The sequence below is a fragment of the Spodoptera frugiperda genome, chromosome 16 (assembly GCF_023101765.2).
Source record: "Spodoptera frugiperda isolate SF20-4 chromosome 16, AGI-APGP_CSIRO_Sfru_2.0, whole genome shotgun sequence".
In the NCBI taxonomy this organism is placed as follows: domain Eukaryota; kingdom Metazoa; phylum Arthropoda; class Insecta; order Lepidoptera; family Noctuidae; genus Spodoptera; species Spodoptera frugiperda.
Genome location: NC_064227.1, coordinates 4,113,079 through 4,129,084, shown reverse-complemented (window position 1 = coordinate 4,129,084; position 16,006 = coordinate 4,113,079). Strand labels below are relative to the sequence as shown.

Here is a 16,006-nt window from a genome sequence, read left to right as displayed (position 1 = left end):
GCAAAACTGCTCCACAAAACCTTCCCATAAACTTGCAGATCTACTCATCTAACGCAAAACTGCTTATTACTCAATGAATGTATATCCCCCAGTATTCCGCAACGCGTCGGGCGTGCTGCGCAACGCGTCGTCCGCGGGCGAGTACGCGCGGCGCCGCCTGCGCGGGCTGGCCGGGCTGGCCGAGGCGCTGCTGCATGCAGTTAGAGCCGCGCTGCAGGCCAACGCCATCGGCACCAAGATCGTCGAGAACTGCGTCTGTGTACTCAGGAACTTGTCCTACCGGTATGTTGTACTATAGTACTAATTACTATTTACTTGTTTAATTATTATGTTATCGGCTTACTCACGTAAGGCAGTTGTCCCACCAACGGCGAGTGAACGACTAACTATCGGCTATTTTCTCGCTCAAGAAACGTACAATATATATACTTTCCGTGTAAACAAAAGAGATGCATATACAAATAGTTGATCGCTGACTGTTCACACTGCCGGCGAGTGCTCGCTTCACTAGTTTGTCAAGTTGACAAGAGCTATGAAAGATAACACTCGCTCGGCGACACTCGCCAAGCGATTAAAACAAACGCCGAGCGAGCAACCAGTGGTCATTTCTCTACAGTGCGTATCGTAGTGCGAGTAATCGCCCGCCTCACTCGCACACTCGCTTGTAGCCGAGCTACACAAATATCAGAACTACACACTCGCTCGCCACGTCTCGCTTAACTCGTTTCTAGTTCTAGCTCTACTCGTTACTCGTTCATCGTTGCCGGTGGGACAACTGCCTAACTGTTTGACGAGGAACTCGACTAGTTTCCAACTCGATCGCTGCGTCGTGGGTCGCGGAATGCTGCTCATGAATGTGAGTCTCTAGCATGGCTTGAAACTAGTTGAGTTCATAATAATCAATTTTTCTGCGATAAGCAGATTTGCTACGGATTGACTCTTGGCTCCTCTACTGATTAGAGATATAAATTCACTAATTTAAGTAGCATTGTGGTATTGAATTTAGTTTCAATTGAACTCAAACAAATCATTTAAATAATTGTAGATGTCAAGAAATCGAAGACCCGTTGTACGACACGAGAGCGCCGCCCACACAGTCATCCGGGCAGGCCAGGATACAAGCTAGCGCGTCTAAAGGTACGTTGGGAATCTAGGATATTGGTTACTTCTTAAAATCTAGGAGTTGCTTTTAATTCATCCAACTGAATGGAGAATTTATTTACAATGATTTCCCGTCGGTAATCAAAAAGGTCCTTTAATGATAAGTTGTCTTTCCACATTCAAATAGACATCCTAACATAACATTGCTATTATCTGGATCTAGGCAATAAAACCTTTGTAGACATCGATACAAATACAAATCGAAATATGTACCGGTAAAACGGTGTTAAACATATAAGTCGAGGAGTGAATAGATGCAGGAGAGGGGTGATTAAAAAGTTGGAAAAATGTTCTAACATCCATTCACCGCATACCTGTATCTATTCACCAATTGAATTCTATTCATCCCGTTTTCCAGTAATGTTTAAAATACCATCCAATCAGCCTAAAATGTAACAACATGTGTAATGTGTGTGTGTAACAAAAGCATATTTTTTATTTCTAGGCGAAAACCTTGGCTGTTTCGGCGGCAGTAAAAAGAAGAAGGAAGGGTCATCGTCCTCGAACTCTACCAGTCCCTTAGGCAAGAGCGAGCCGGACAGTCAGCCACTCGGGGACACTGGCACTACACAGCTTGGGTACTCCGTACCTAAGGGGACGGAGATGCTGTGGTCGCCTGAGGTTAGTTATGGGAGTGTTTTAAATGTCTGGTATTGTTTTTCTAGCAGTAATCTTAATATTAAGGAGGACTAAGGGGGAGGTCTTTGTTCAGCAGTGGACGTCTCTCGGCTGATGATGATGAATCTTAATATTACTTGTCTCCACAAATGGCAACGTCCTTCTCCTAACTGCGTTGCTGTTGGCTAAAAAAATCTCATTGGAGTTGATGCAAACAGGTCTTCAGGATTATTTTTGTGATATTTTTATTTAAGTATATTCCATGTCTAACATTTGAGTCGTTAGATGTGTCATTGGATAAGATTTTAACCTTCTCACGGATGGAATGCTTTACATGAGTAAAAACTAATGTTTACCTGGAATACCCTGACTGCACGGTTGGTGCGGTGGCAGGGCAACCGGCTGCTGCGCAACATGTAGCGGGTTCGATTCCCGCACGGTGCAACACAACTCACGATACAGAAGAAAATCCTACTGTATACAACGTCTTTTTTTAATATTGCCATTGAATTACACGAATAAATACGTTTAACAGGTGGTCCCTCTATACATGGCGTTGCTACAAACCTGTTCCAACCCCGAGACCCTGGAGGCGGCGGCGGGCGCGCTACAGAACCTGGCCGCCTGCTACTGGCAGCCCTCCATCGACATACGGGCCGCTGTCAGGAAAGAAAAAGGTATTTATTATGAGTATTGTGTTGCTTTACTGCTGTATTTGTGGAATTATGGTCAGCGCCAAGGAGTATTTTTATAAGAGTATTTCAATCTAATAAAATCACAATAATTGTTCAATGTCCACACTATACAACCGTAGGTGTTAAAATAGCGTTCAGAGTACGGAATACAAAGTCAAACTTAATAACATTTAGTTCATTCATTATCCACATAATATGGATGCAACTCAAGAGTATGATATTTCACAATAACAATGTCGATCAGTAGGAATTGTATTCAAGAGTAGGCCATTAGTAAGTATTAATGGGATTTCGATTATTGAATATTCTGATCCTCAGTTAGTGTACGAATTGTGCGCCTAGACTCAAACCCTTATCTATACTAATATTATAAAGCTGAAGAGTTTGTTTGTTTGTTTGTTTGTTTGAACGCGCTAATCTCCGGAACTACTGCTCCGAATTGAATAATTCTTTTTGTGTTGGATAGTGCATTTATCGAGGAAGGTTATAGGCTATAAAACATCACGCTATGACCCAGAGGAGCCGAGCAGAGCGGGTGAAACCGCGCGGAAGTAGCTAGTTATAAATATAAGACTCTTACATTTATGACACCTTCAGGTGTATACTAAAGGTTTTTTGCGGAAAAAGGCGTCAGGCTGTGGGGTCAGTTAGTGAAGGGATTGGTTATGGTACTGCTAAACTGTTTTATAGTATATATGTATTTGAAAAGTTCTATTGATTTGTAAATGAATTCACACAAGATGGGGTTAATTTTTGGACAAGCTTTATTTCCCTTGCTTTAAATATTTGTATAATTGATGTTGTAAATATTATTTGTGACAAGTTCAAACCTTATTATTGCCACATTAAACTTATTTTTCGCTACTAATGCATGCTAGGTAGAGGGCCTTTCATTTCTTTCTCCAGTAGTTGTGACAGAAATCCCCATACTAAGTGAATGACAGTGAACAACGCTAAAATGACCAGAATTTCCAGGTCTACCAATACTAGTTGAGCTCTTGCGCATGGAGGTGGACCGTGTGGTCTGTGCTGTGGCCACGGCTCTAAGGAATCTGGCCATTGACCAGAGGAATAAGGAGCTGATCGGGAAGTATGCCATGAGGGACCTGGTGCAGAAGTTGCCTAGTGGGAACCATCAGCATGATCAGGTAACTTTAACTAATAGAATTTTGTTATAGACTAAACTATGCTATAAGTATGCTGACGACAAAGTGGAATGGATTGGTCACCGCGACTCAAGCCACGAGTTTTGTAAGAGCCGAATAAGGTACTACACGCTGATAAATCTACACCTTTTAAAATGTGATCTTTAAATCTACTGATTATGGACGCGAGGATAGATCAGTAATGCTAGATTTCAGCGATTAACTCATTGTTTTCTAAAGTGCACATCTAACTAAGCAAGACAACATTTTTTTTATTATTTCGATTCAACAAAATTATACCTTATGCGCTGTAACAAGGTGCGGCTGACAGATGCCTATATGACGTTGACGTCTCTCTTTAGGGATGGACATTAGAAAAATCTTTTTTTATCGCTATCGATACCCGCAGCATACATTTAATTCTCTTTAATTTTTTTATTAAATGTTTGTGTTATTTAGTTGTGCAGTGTAACTACGTGTATATACTTGTCAAAATAAATATTTTATGACCGAGCCCTGAGGTGTTTCAGAGTTTCAGTTTTACAGAACCGTGAAGAATATAAGTATATATTAGTTTGTATATGTTACTAAAGCAACCACGATCTTTCAGATTAAGTACCACCACACATCATCAAAGGCGCCGGAAATGTCTACTACATAATTATTTGTGCTCAAATAAAGTCACTGTGGTTCAGGCAGAGAGAGCCACGTCTACAGTAGATTTACCCACATAATTAAAGGTTTTTAGAGTGATATTTGAACGACACACGATTTTCGTTTTTTATTCTAAAAAAAACATCGACTGCCTATCCATCGTAGCAGTACACCCCATCACTAAACACGACTATGGCTTTACGTTATACGCATAACACTTTACTTTATTTTTCATTTCATAAGATTTTATTTAAAGACTAGAACATTCCGGTTGGTTTTAATTAAATTAACTACACTTCCAAATGATTTAACATAATACGAATGTGATACAGTTAAAATACTAAGGCATAATTTTTAAATCGCAGCAACTTTCAAGTGTGATACGAAACGTTACTGAATCTGTCAGCCGCACCATGTTACGGCGCAAAGGGTATAAAGAGTAAATCGCTTAATTATATTATTTCTTGCATATAAAGCAACAAACCATGTAACTATTCTATGTTTCTCTCCAGGGCACATCAGACGACACGATAGCCGCGGTCCTGGCGACTCTGAACGAGGTGATAAAGAAGAGTGGAGAGTTCTCTCGCTCCCTGCTGGAGGCGGGCGGAGTCGAGCGATTGCTTAACCTCACCAAGCAACGCCATCGACATACTCCCAGGGTGCTCAAGTTTGCAGGTATGGTCAAACATGGAGCTGCTTTTTGGATTTGGGATTTGAGGACTGGGAGATTTGGGGGATAGAGATTAAGGACTAATTATTGACGTGTAAAAGAGTATTGACGTATAAAAGAGTTACATTGTAACCTATTTGCAAAATAAATATCATTCATTTATCATTAAAGAAAGTGGAGAATTGGGCCCCCGGTAACCTTATTTACACCGGCGAAACAACGCAAGCGTTATTTTTCGTAATTTTTCTGTCAGGTCGTGGTATAACTCCGGTCGAACCCGCTCCATTCGTACTAAACATAACGAAACAACACGAGCGTTGTTTTACGTCAGTTTACTATGAGGCTGTGGTATAAACTCCAGTCGAGCCCGCCCCCTTCGTACCAAAACATGGCTCTCTCATATTAAGTTTTTTCCTATTCTGTTAAATTCATTTGACCAGGGGCCTTAGTCTGCTATTACAATTGTTAGAATGGTTGATCATTGAGCAGTGCAAGAGGGACGGAGCTATGTAGGTTGTATAGCTCCTTCCCTCTTGCAGACTAAGGCCCCTGGATGAAGATGTTAAAGAAGGAAATGCTAACTGATATATTGGCTCTGCAGGCCAGGTCCTGATGACGATGTGGTCCCACGCGGAGCTGCGCGAGGTGTACCGCAAGCACGGGTGGCGCGAGGCGGACTTCCTCACGCCCGCGCGGGCCGCGCAGCCGCGCGCGCCCTCCACCGCCAGCGGTACGTACTACTCACTCACCTACACTAGACTTAGGCAGTTGTCCCACCAACGGCGAGTGAACGACTAACTATCGGCTATTTTCTCGCTCAAGAAACGTACAATAGATATACTTTTCGTGGAAACAAAAGAGATGCATATACAAATAGTTGATCGCTGACTGTTCACACTGCCGGCGAGTGCTCGCTTCACTTGTTTGTTTTTGTTTTCACTCGTTTTCACTCGTTTCTAGTTCTAGCTCTACTCGTTACTCGTTCATCGTTGCCGGTGGGACAACTGCCTAACGCCTGAATACTCAAACGCTACTCAATTTTAAGTTGCACTTAAATATCGTGCTATCTCTGTCATTTCATAAAGAATTGATAGTGACAGAACTACATTCGAGAGCGTCTAAAGTTGAGTAGCGTTTGAGTATTCGGGCATAAGAGTAATAACTCTCCTCTATGAAGTTAAGGCTTTAGACTTGTATATCATACTGTATAAAGAAGGAAAGTATGGCTTTAGACTGATATGTCAACTGCCTTGAAAACGAAATCTACTTATGGCAGCACACATTTGATCTACTTCTCAATTATGAGAAGCTGTTATCAAATTACAAGAAAAGTGCATATTATAATGTTTCGGAACTTGTTTCTGAAATAATTCTAAAAGTAAGAATCCTATTTTGCCAACTCTTTCTATCAAATTGATATGCAGTAAAGTCGACAAAAGTAAAAAGATATTAAATTAAACAAGTAACATTTAATCATATAAATTCCTTTAAATTCTTTGATCATATTTCTACATTCTTGATTTGTAAATACATACATACATAAATTGTGTATATTACTCTGTGTACTATGATGTAAATGTGTACTATTGTGTACAGGCGTTATGTACTGTGTATCATTGTGTCACAATGCTATGTGAATCTCACGCTAACAATTGTAATAGGCATGCTATGGGACTTTCTCTATAATAAGAGCAAAATATGGCAATAGGCTCACCTCCTATTACATGGGACTTATAACACAAATGGTTAAAAGTGGGTGTACATTGTATAGTGGCATTACGTGCCGTAATGTGCACTTCTGTCTACCCCTTCGGGGATAAAAGGAGTGACGTTGCGTCACTTTCTTTAAAGTACATGTATGGATTTACAATCCGTTCTTAAGTTACAGAGTCTGTTTATTTAAATATTCCTATGCAATGTTTATTTAGTAAAAAGTAATATTATTCTTAAAAATAAGAAGTATTGAGAGAAAGTCCTATAGTCTGCCTCTAATAAAACAAAATCACGACTAATAGTGAACTAATAAATAGTAAATATATGTTCTATCGTACTCTATGTTGTAACGCTTTAGTAACTTGCAACTATTCGATCGATATATTTCGCGACGCGAGCCATATATGTATCCAAATAAAATAGTAGGGTAATTCATTCTTCACAGTGATTAACAATTTCTTATTATTAACATCACAAGCACTATTACAATGAGCAGACGTGCTTCATCGTATGCCGTATCGTCACTTACCATCAGGCGAGATAGCGGCCAAACGTCGACCCATTAAATGTAAAAAAATCGGTCTAAAATAGATTTAAAGTATATAACAATTGTTTTTAAAGGCCGCTAAATAATTAATTTTACAATGTAATAAACTTTCTGAACTCCATAACTACATAAATTAGAGATCTAATTTCTGATTTATTAAATTATTAAAATCCTTTAATTTCACCATCTTTTATTAGTATCCGTGACCCGTTAAGATACAGAAGTCGGTTAATTATACACCAAAATTCTGGTAACCAAGTTCAGCAAATAAGCGAATTCTTTCAGTTAAGTTCGGAAGACATTTTTATCTTGAAATATTACCAGACAACAGCAAGATACTGTTAAAATACCAGATAAGCAGATTCTTTCAGTTAAGTTCGGAAGACATTTTTATCTTGAAATATTAGCGAAATAAGCGTACAGCGTTTATCGATTAGAGAACTAAGAGTTACGGTGACAATAAAAACATACCAAAATAAAGAAACAAGTGCGAGTCGGACTCGCCCATGAAGGGTTCCGTAGCAGCAAGTAGATGCCACAATATAAAAGTTATAAAATAACTTGGTTTTGCATAGAGTTTGTATGAACGACAAAGTTATATTTGCGGTTTTTGAATTTTATTTATTCTTAAAAACTAAAAAGCAAGTTAGCGTTGAGAATTTAGCAGTAGAGTAGAGAACTAAGAGTTACGGTGACAATAAAAACATACCAAAAAAAAGCAAGTTAGCGTTGAGATCCGCCGGCATAAGTAGCTTACGGTGTGGGCTATTAGGTCAGGGCACGCCGTCGTCGGGCGCGGGCGCTCCGCACTCGCCCAGCAACGCCAACAGCACGCTCAGCCGGCCCATGGCTTCCACCGGCGGCACGCGGTACGAGGACCGGACCATCCGCAGGCATCGGGAGGTAATGCACCGCTCTGCTATGCACACACGCACATTTTTAGTTTGGTTATTGTAGCCGTAGAATGCTTGGAATTAAGCTTCGTTTATGTTTAGCGTGAACTATCGAGTCGATAGTATCGATTATTAAAAAAAAACCTTGTCATACGAATCGACTCGCAAATCTCATGCATTATCTAGAAAATGAGCCAATTTTGCTTTTTATATTTTTAATACTTGTGCAACTTAATGGCTTGAATCAGCACCTGTAAGGGATATACTATTTTTAATTTGGCTTTTGAAATATGAAATTCAAGTATTTTATGGCTATAATATTTTAGGCTTAACAACAGCAAGTGTAAGTATATAAATTGGATTATCATTCATGAAAAACAACACTTTAATTACATTGCACTGTTCATTTCATTCACAGCTTGGTTTGTGCGATCAGTACCCTTAGTATGTGTTTGCTTTACATTTAAAGTAATCCAAACTAAAGCGCGTCCGGCGCTCTGATTGGCCAGCTCGAATAAATCAACCAATCAGAGTATCGAACGCGCTCTCGTAAAGCAAATCGTGCTAAGGGTACAGAATTGGAAAGCTATGCACTCAAAGGCGGTTTTATTTTCTCATTGTAAATGCCTTATTTATATTTTATATTGTATGCATAAGCGCTCTAAAACTGCTTTAATTTGTGTTTTTATTTTGTTTGGATTATGATTTTTTTCGTTTTGCCAGTAGGAGATTTTCTTTTACGATTGGCATGTACCTATCGCTGTTATTTGTTTCCTTGATGTTCTGCACATATAAATTGTATGTTTATAAATGAGACAGTTGCAGCACTTACTAGCATAGTAGCAGTATTAGCTCAAAAGAAAGATCCCAAAATCTTTCTTCTTTGCCCTGTAATTTGACATTAAAACAATCTTCCGCAGAACGATGACATACCAGCGATGGAAGTGAACAACTACCATGACGGGCTAGGCATGGGCAACCCGAACGGCCGGCCGATGAACTTGCAAGGTGTACAAGCCCAAATGCCCATGCCGCCTAGCAGTCGTTAGCGCGCCGCCGCGTGCGCAGGTGATCTTGACGAATGACAGTAAGAAAATACCGATTAAAGTGCTATAGATACGGTTTTTTGTGATTTATTTACGAAAAGTTGAACATTTTAGACGTTTTATTACTCTCTATGAATAGTTTCTTTTTCTTTTGGTCAGATTAATCTCCGTGACTTGTTAAGATAAGATATAGCATTTAAATCGGTATTTACTTTACGTCAAAATCGCCAAGTAAAACCCGTAAGCATGATCACAGAAATCGAGAGTCGTGTTCTATGCTGCGTTCACACGTCCCTGACAAAAGGATATTTAGAGAATATCCTAAATTATGTGCAACTTGTACTAAAAACGAGTGTAAACGCAGCATAGAATATTAACATACATGATTAATTTGTATATCTTGTCTGTCAAATGTGCTTAGGGTGATTGGCTTCGTGAGAATTTTCATATGGCAATACTTTGGCAGTCTATTTATTAATGCTGGCAACTTTTGTAAGGTTGTGTAACTTTTTGTATTTAAGGTTTATAATGTGGACAGTATTATCGTTGTTGTGACAGTAAAAAAATAATATTTTATATCTTTTTTTTTGGTTTTTGAATTTCTCACGAAGTCAATGAAGTACTGAAGTTATTTATTATTGTATGCGAGGTAACATGCACAAGTGTTTATGTTAAATTAATCATTAAATTGTAGTATTCGCGTTGAATGTGGTATACGCTGTTTCAACGTATCGTTATGTACAGTCATCGACAATGTTGATTTATCACAAATTGATTTTCAGTTTTTTCATAATTTTCCATAATGCATTTCATTTACAAATATAACAAGCAATAACTTACCTTACTCAGAGTCATTTAATGGTTACTTAACCCAGTCCTTAGGTTGATAAGGCTGAAAGCAATCGTGCTTTCGATACTAAAGGAATAGTTTAAGTAATCAATAAATGTTTCTGAGCGCAGCTTGCAGAATATTAACTTAATAAATTCTGAAACAGCATATTTTTATTATTATTATAAACCCTTTTATAGAAGGTCCATAGATGAACAGGCCGTTGATGATGTTTTTTTAAATAATTTTTAATCAATATTGTGATTGACTGTACATGTAAAAAAAATATTAGCCTTGAGGCCTAAATTAACTCATCGCATTCGGATGTACGTTTTATACAAAATATACTATTTGCCATTTTGATTTATAAAAAGGTATCATGTCAATTCCCTATGTAAATAGTTGTGCCATTTCTGTATTTATATTATAAATGAATTAAAATATAAAACTTAAAGCGAGTTTCGTGTAGGTGTGTTGTGTAATTTCTATTTAAAATGTTGAGGCTCACGATCATTTATTAATTATACTCGATTCGTTTTGTTGGACAATCTCGACTAATCTAGTATTTAAAGATTTATTTTAAAAACAAATAGTTGAAAAATAAAATGGTGATGATGTTTGGTTGTTGTAGGTCCTTGATGAAAAATGACAGAAAGATACGTGAAATGGTTTTGCTTAACAGATTTTCAATCTTATCTTATTGTAATACGCTTGAAAATCTATTAATCAGTTTCCAGTAGGTTGTTGCTAGTTGACAATCTAATTTACCAGGGACCTGTAGAATCGAACTATAGTATTTACCTATCTTTATTTTAATACAAACCCAAAATCAACAGTGATTTCTAAGCAATAAACAAAATTGACCAACAAAACGAATTAAACTATCCTAATATAACCATTTATACTAAAGAACGTCAACTAAACTAAACTAAACGTTTTACATACATTGATAAAAAAAAAATACATTTCAAATATTTCGAAAATTTGAACGTAATTATTATTATTATTTATAAATGAATTAGTTTAGACACAGCGATCTTAGAATCGGAATCGGAAAATTTTCTAATTAAAGATTTCGGAATTAAGGTCTTATAGTATTTAATGGTAATTTATAGAACATTTTGTAATATTTTGTAACCATTCCAAACCCTTTACGGTAATGTAAAATAGGCATCAATTGTCCTTTAAAATAAGTAATATCCGTCTTGTAATTAGCGTTAAGATGCATAATCGTGGGACGTTATTATTGTTTTATATTTATTTTGTTTCGTGGGGTGTCCTATACAATGGTTAAGGCCTTTTCATACGCTGCGGTTGCTGGTTTTGCGTACACGTACGTTAGAAATTACGTATACGTGTAGAAACCAACGTACGTGGATACGCACTTCACTGCAAGGTATGTGGCACCGGTTTCCCGGATTCAGGAGCGTGTGAAAAGGTTTTTGAAGGTCTTAATGACATGACAGAAGGGGTTTAGAGGAGATTGTACCCAATTAAAGACCCCTTTCAGAGTCCTATATGACTATGACTATGACAAAATCTCTATCATGACACAAGGCAGTTGGATGACGAAAGTTAATCAATGATTTGTAGATATTTTAATAATTTCGTTGCATCCTTCAAAGGGAGCTATTTATATCCTACCCCGCAAATAACTACAAAGTAATTTATACAATTATAGACTCTATAGCTATACGATTAACGACGGTAATACCGTATCAATTAACCACGTAAATTGTGAACGATAGCAGCTTTAAAATGATTTCGTTTCGGTTCGTTTCCCTCCGTTTATGATTTTAATTCGTTAGTGTAATTATTTATTTTATATTATATTATTACATAGTAAGGTCGTTAGGTAAAAGATATTTAAATAAGGGTTTTGTGAGAAAGTTAAATGATTTTCTTTTTGGGGATATGATTTATGCACAATAATGCATTTTGATACGTCCGCGGCAGGATAAACGTTGACTGAGTAACCTGGTACAAAACTGACCTCATCCAGTGCATTATATTGATTTAAGTACCTACCCACGTATGTAAGTTTTTGTATAATATTTTTTATTATAAAAATGTAAGCAAATGTACAAGAAATGTTTTTCATTACAATAAGCTTGCCACGGCGTCGTCGCTTCTATGAAGCGCACATTTTATTATAATTTCTCGCATAAAAAGCTTACTTCGTTTGTGTTCTACGTGTAGATGTAAGTATTGTTTACGCATCATTTTATACATTTATTTATCGTGTCTTTAGATGGGAAATATTAGTAAATTGTAGGCATTACTAGACATATTGTTTATATTATATATCTATTAAAATTAATGTCTATATTAAATTTTATAGGAAATCATCCTTGTCTAAGCTTTGTATAGTTGTATGGATTTTATTTTTTATGGGGCTGTCTTACGTTATTTGTACTTCCATTTACACAGTAAAAGATCTCTAGAAGTTTCCAAATTTTATTTTTAAGACGTATAGTTTCACCATGATGTCAGGCGTCTTAGCGCTGTTGTTTACTGGCGGTGTGACGTCACGCGCGCATCAGTGCAGCCCTCTACAATGACGTCACTCTACATGTTCTAAACAATTGATGCGTTTGTGACGTCACAAGCCAGTACGCCACAGACCTTAGTGTTTAACCACAGGTAAAATATATTAACATCTATGGTCAACCATAGGTTATAGTTGTTGGAACAGTAATACTCGATTTATTTATATTTTATTTAAAAATTTTATATTGAGAAGAAATAATTAATATTTAACGAGATCGTCTGCGTTTGTCGTTGCGACAGTTTAGTAGTTAATATAATGATAGTTTGTCTTATGTCACGTTGTATGTAGTTTAATAGAGCATTATTCTCTTACATAAAGATACCTTATCATTAAACAAATTATATTATCAAAGAGAATTAAACGAATGATTTTTTTTATTTAATTTTTGTTTTTATTTTTATTTCCTTTTTTTATTTTTTTCAGATTACTAGTTATTCGAATGTTATGGCCTATGGAGTCAGAATGGGTAGTCATCATATTGTTACGCGTAGGCTCTGTTAATTAAAATGAACTTTATTGCTAAGTGCGTAGAGTATGGATTTGTGTACCACTGTACGAGACTTTGTAATGGAATTAAAAACATTTTGTAAGTATTTACAACAGGATATAAAGATGTTAGAAAATAGTCTCCGTGGTGGCTTCCATCTTTGTTTTGTTATCACTGTAGTTAACACAATATTTTCTAGTTAAATTAGTATATTTTTACCGAGTGACATTAACTGGGTATATATGACTAGGTCTTTTTTGTTCAACTGTTAATTTTTGTAACGTAAAATTGAAACGACCGACGAATTAATGTTATGAAGTGAATTTAAATTCGTTTTCAAGTCAAATACCGTCTGGTTGTTCGAAAAGACTAAAGCGGACTGTTCATGAAAGTTTTTTCTTATACGTGAACAGCATATTCCTACTTGTCTATGGACAACCAGACTTTGGCTCTCGATATATAAGTGAAGTCTCCTATCTGTATGAATGCTCACATTTTATATTTATCAGTAGTGTCCTAATTAAAAAAAAACAGTTATTGAATTTATAGGTGTGATAGAGGCATTAATAACGAAAAAAATGTAATGAAATTATCGTAAGTTTTGCATTTTAGGTGCGTGCACGGTTATCGGTGATAAAAGAATACAATGTCTTTTTTTACTTATTGTATTAAAAATAAACATTTACTGCCACACTCAGAGTCGTTTAATGGTTACTTAACCTACTCCTTAGCAATTGTTTTCAATACAAAATCGTTACTAAGGAATTGTTTAAGTTATCATTAAATGTCTCTGAGTATGGCACTAAATGTTAATTATGTGGGTGCTGCGGTATGGCGGCACAACAATATTCCACGACAGTATTATTCAGTAATTTCATGTACCAATGTTGCTAATACACTTACATACATTTAAATAATATTATGGAGTTTTATTTTTCATCCCTAGTCTTACTGAAGTTGTTTATCTATCCTTGATTGAGTCATTGATCAAGTTGTTCTCTCTACGGTTGGCTTTTTATGGAATAAATAAATAGGCAAACAAGCAAACGGTTCACCTGATGGTAAGCGATCAGCGTCGCCCATGGACACCCGCAACATCAGAGGTGTGTTGCCGGACTTTTCAAATGTCAAACTGAGAATCTCTTTTTTTAAGTTGGTAAAAAATAATACCTAGGCATAATTTAAGTTTCATCACCTGCATATAAGTGCCTGATAATCTTATGTGACAAATAGTGCATACTAATTATATTCTTAATTCAAAGTTACTTTATACATAAAGGCTATCCAGGCATTGTAAAACAAATCCTTAATCTTTTTTTAATGGAACAAGCCGGTAACCTAACTGACGGATCACCTGATAGTAAGCAATCGCCGCCGCCCATGGACACTTGAAACACCAGAGGCGTTACAAGTGCGTTGGCGGCCTTTTGGGAGTTAGGAATTTAAGGGTTGCTGGGGAATCGGAGATTGGGAAGGGGAAATTGGGCCTCCGGTAACCTCACTCACACAACGAAACACAACGCAAGCGTTGTTTCACGTCGGTTTTCTGTGAGGCCGTGATATCACTTCGGTCGAGTCGGCCCATTCGTGCCGAAGCATGGCTCTCCCACACTTCAATATTCATCTCAAATAAGAAAATAAGAACCGATTAATAAGTATCTACTTACACCTACGCTACGAATCACGGAACAGCAATTCTAATTACCAATTACACTCAAGAACATTAAAATCTAAAACCAACCAAATCCAATTCAATTCAATTCAATTAATATGATTAATAAATTACTTTCATTTCACTTACAAGGGTAATGGCTTGGGTATAAAATTAATCACAAGTAAGATTTACTTGATCATGTTTAAGATTAATGTTTTAAGATACAAATCGTACGCTTGAATGGCTCTCAAGTTTGTGAGCGTGTATTGGATGTATTAGGGAGTTAATTTAGTGTTTTATTAATAGATTTACCCATACTTTTTAATTATAATTATATAAGTGATAAGCTGTGTAGCGTACCTATGTGTTCTAAATATATTCTAGGTACCCTTTTTATAGTATAAGCTTCTAAATGAGCAGACGGATCACCTGATGGTAAGCAATCGTTGCCTTCCATGGACACCCGAAACACCAGCGGTGATACAAGTGCGTTGCTGGCCTTTTGGGGGTTAGGAATTTAAGCGTTGTTGGGGAATCGAGGAAAGTTTGGGAAGGGGGATAATGGGGCCTCTGGTAACTGGCGTTGTTTCACGTCTGTTTTTTGTGAGGCTGTGGGATCAGTGAGGTCGAGCCGGCCCATTCGTGCCGAAGCATGGCTCTCCCACAAATTTATACCCTATAGATAGTATAGATGCTTAACAATTCTGAATATTTTGAAATGAGTTTTATTAAAGATTGTGTCGACCGAGTGCCTGTAATTGCAAGTGTCGGGTCGGGTAAAGTGTGATTAGAAATTTTTTCGAAAGTTTTTCAGTATCAACACTGATTCAAGAGATATACCTAACATAACAATATGGCAATAAGCTCACGACCTATTAGATACATGTGAATGTGACTACATTTTTATCTACAAAGTTATTTTAAAATTACCAAGCTTAAAACTATTGATTTTAGAAACAAACATCTAGATCACTTGCTACACAATTAATCCGTCAACAAAGTTAAATAATAACGCTTAATACCAAAGTGAGTACAGAATACATTAACATATTTAGTCCTTATTAACCCTTGCGAAGTAACACACAGACACACATACCTAAATATATTAGAGAACCCTTGTGTAAATCACATCAATACAACAGATTACCGTCTAAATGCTACTTAAGTTCATTAATAGGGATAAGCGTTCGTTTTAGTTTATAAACACAATGATTTTACACGAGAAACGTGTTGTTCGATCGTGGATCGTGTAATTTTATAATTATATGCTGTAGCTTAAGGCAGTTTTATATGTATGACGAGTTTTTGAGTAATGTGCGTTTGTGGTCAAATATGAGGGG

At 36.8% G+C, this 16,006-nt stretch overlaps 1 protein-coding gene across 6 annotated transcripts in view; it reads left to right on the top strand.

Moving 5' to 3' along the window:
• LOC118280737 (catenin delta-2) overlaps positions 1-12,907 on the top strand; it is a 48,886-nt gene extending 35,979 nt beyond the window's left edge. For 5 of the 6 annotated variants that reach the window (XM_035601087.2, XM_050699453.1, XM_050699455.1 and 2 more), the window contains exons 12-20: positions 93-282; positions 1,046-1,137; positions 1,607-1,782; positions 2,315-2,456; positions 3,450-3,622; positions 4,786-4,951; positions 5,548-5,676; positions 7,979-8,109; positions 9,020-12,907. In XM_035601087.2, the coding sequence (XP_035456980.1) occupies positions 93-282; positions 1,046-1,137; positions 1,607-1,782; positions 2,315-2,456; positions 3,450-3,622; positions 4,786-4,951; positions 5,548-5,676; positions 7,979-8,109; positions 9,020-9,148 (1,328 nt within the window). In that variant the 3' untranslated portion in view covers positions 9,149-12,907. The remainder of the gene's footprint in view (positions 1-92; positions 283-1,045; positions 1,138-1,606; positions 1,783-2,314; positions 2,457-3,449; positions 3,623-4,785; positions 4,952-5,547; positions 5,677-7,978; positions 8,110-9,019) is intronic. The other variant, XM_050699457.1, reaches the window with a different exon arrangement.
• Positions 12,908-16,006: the final 3,099 nt, after the last annotated feature.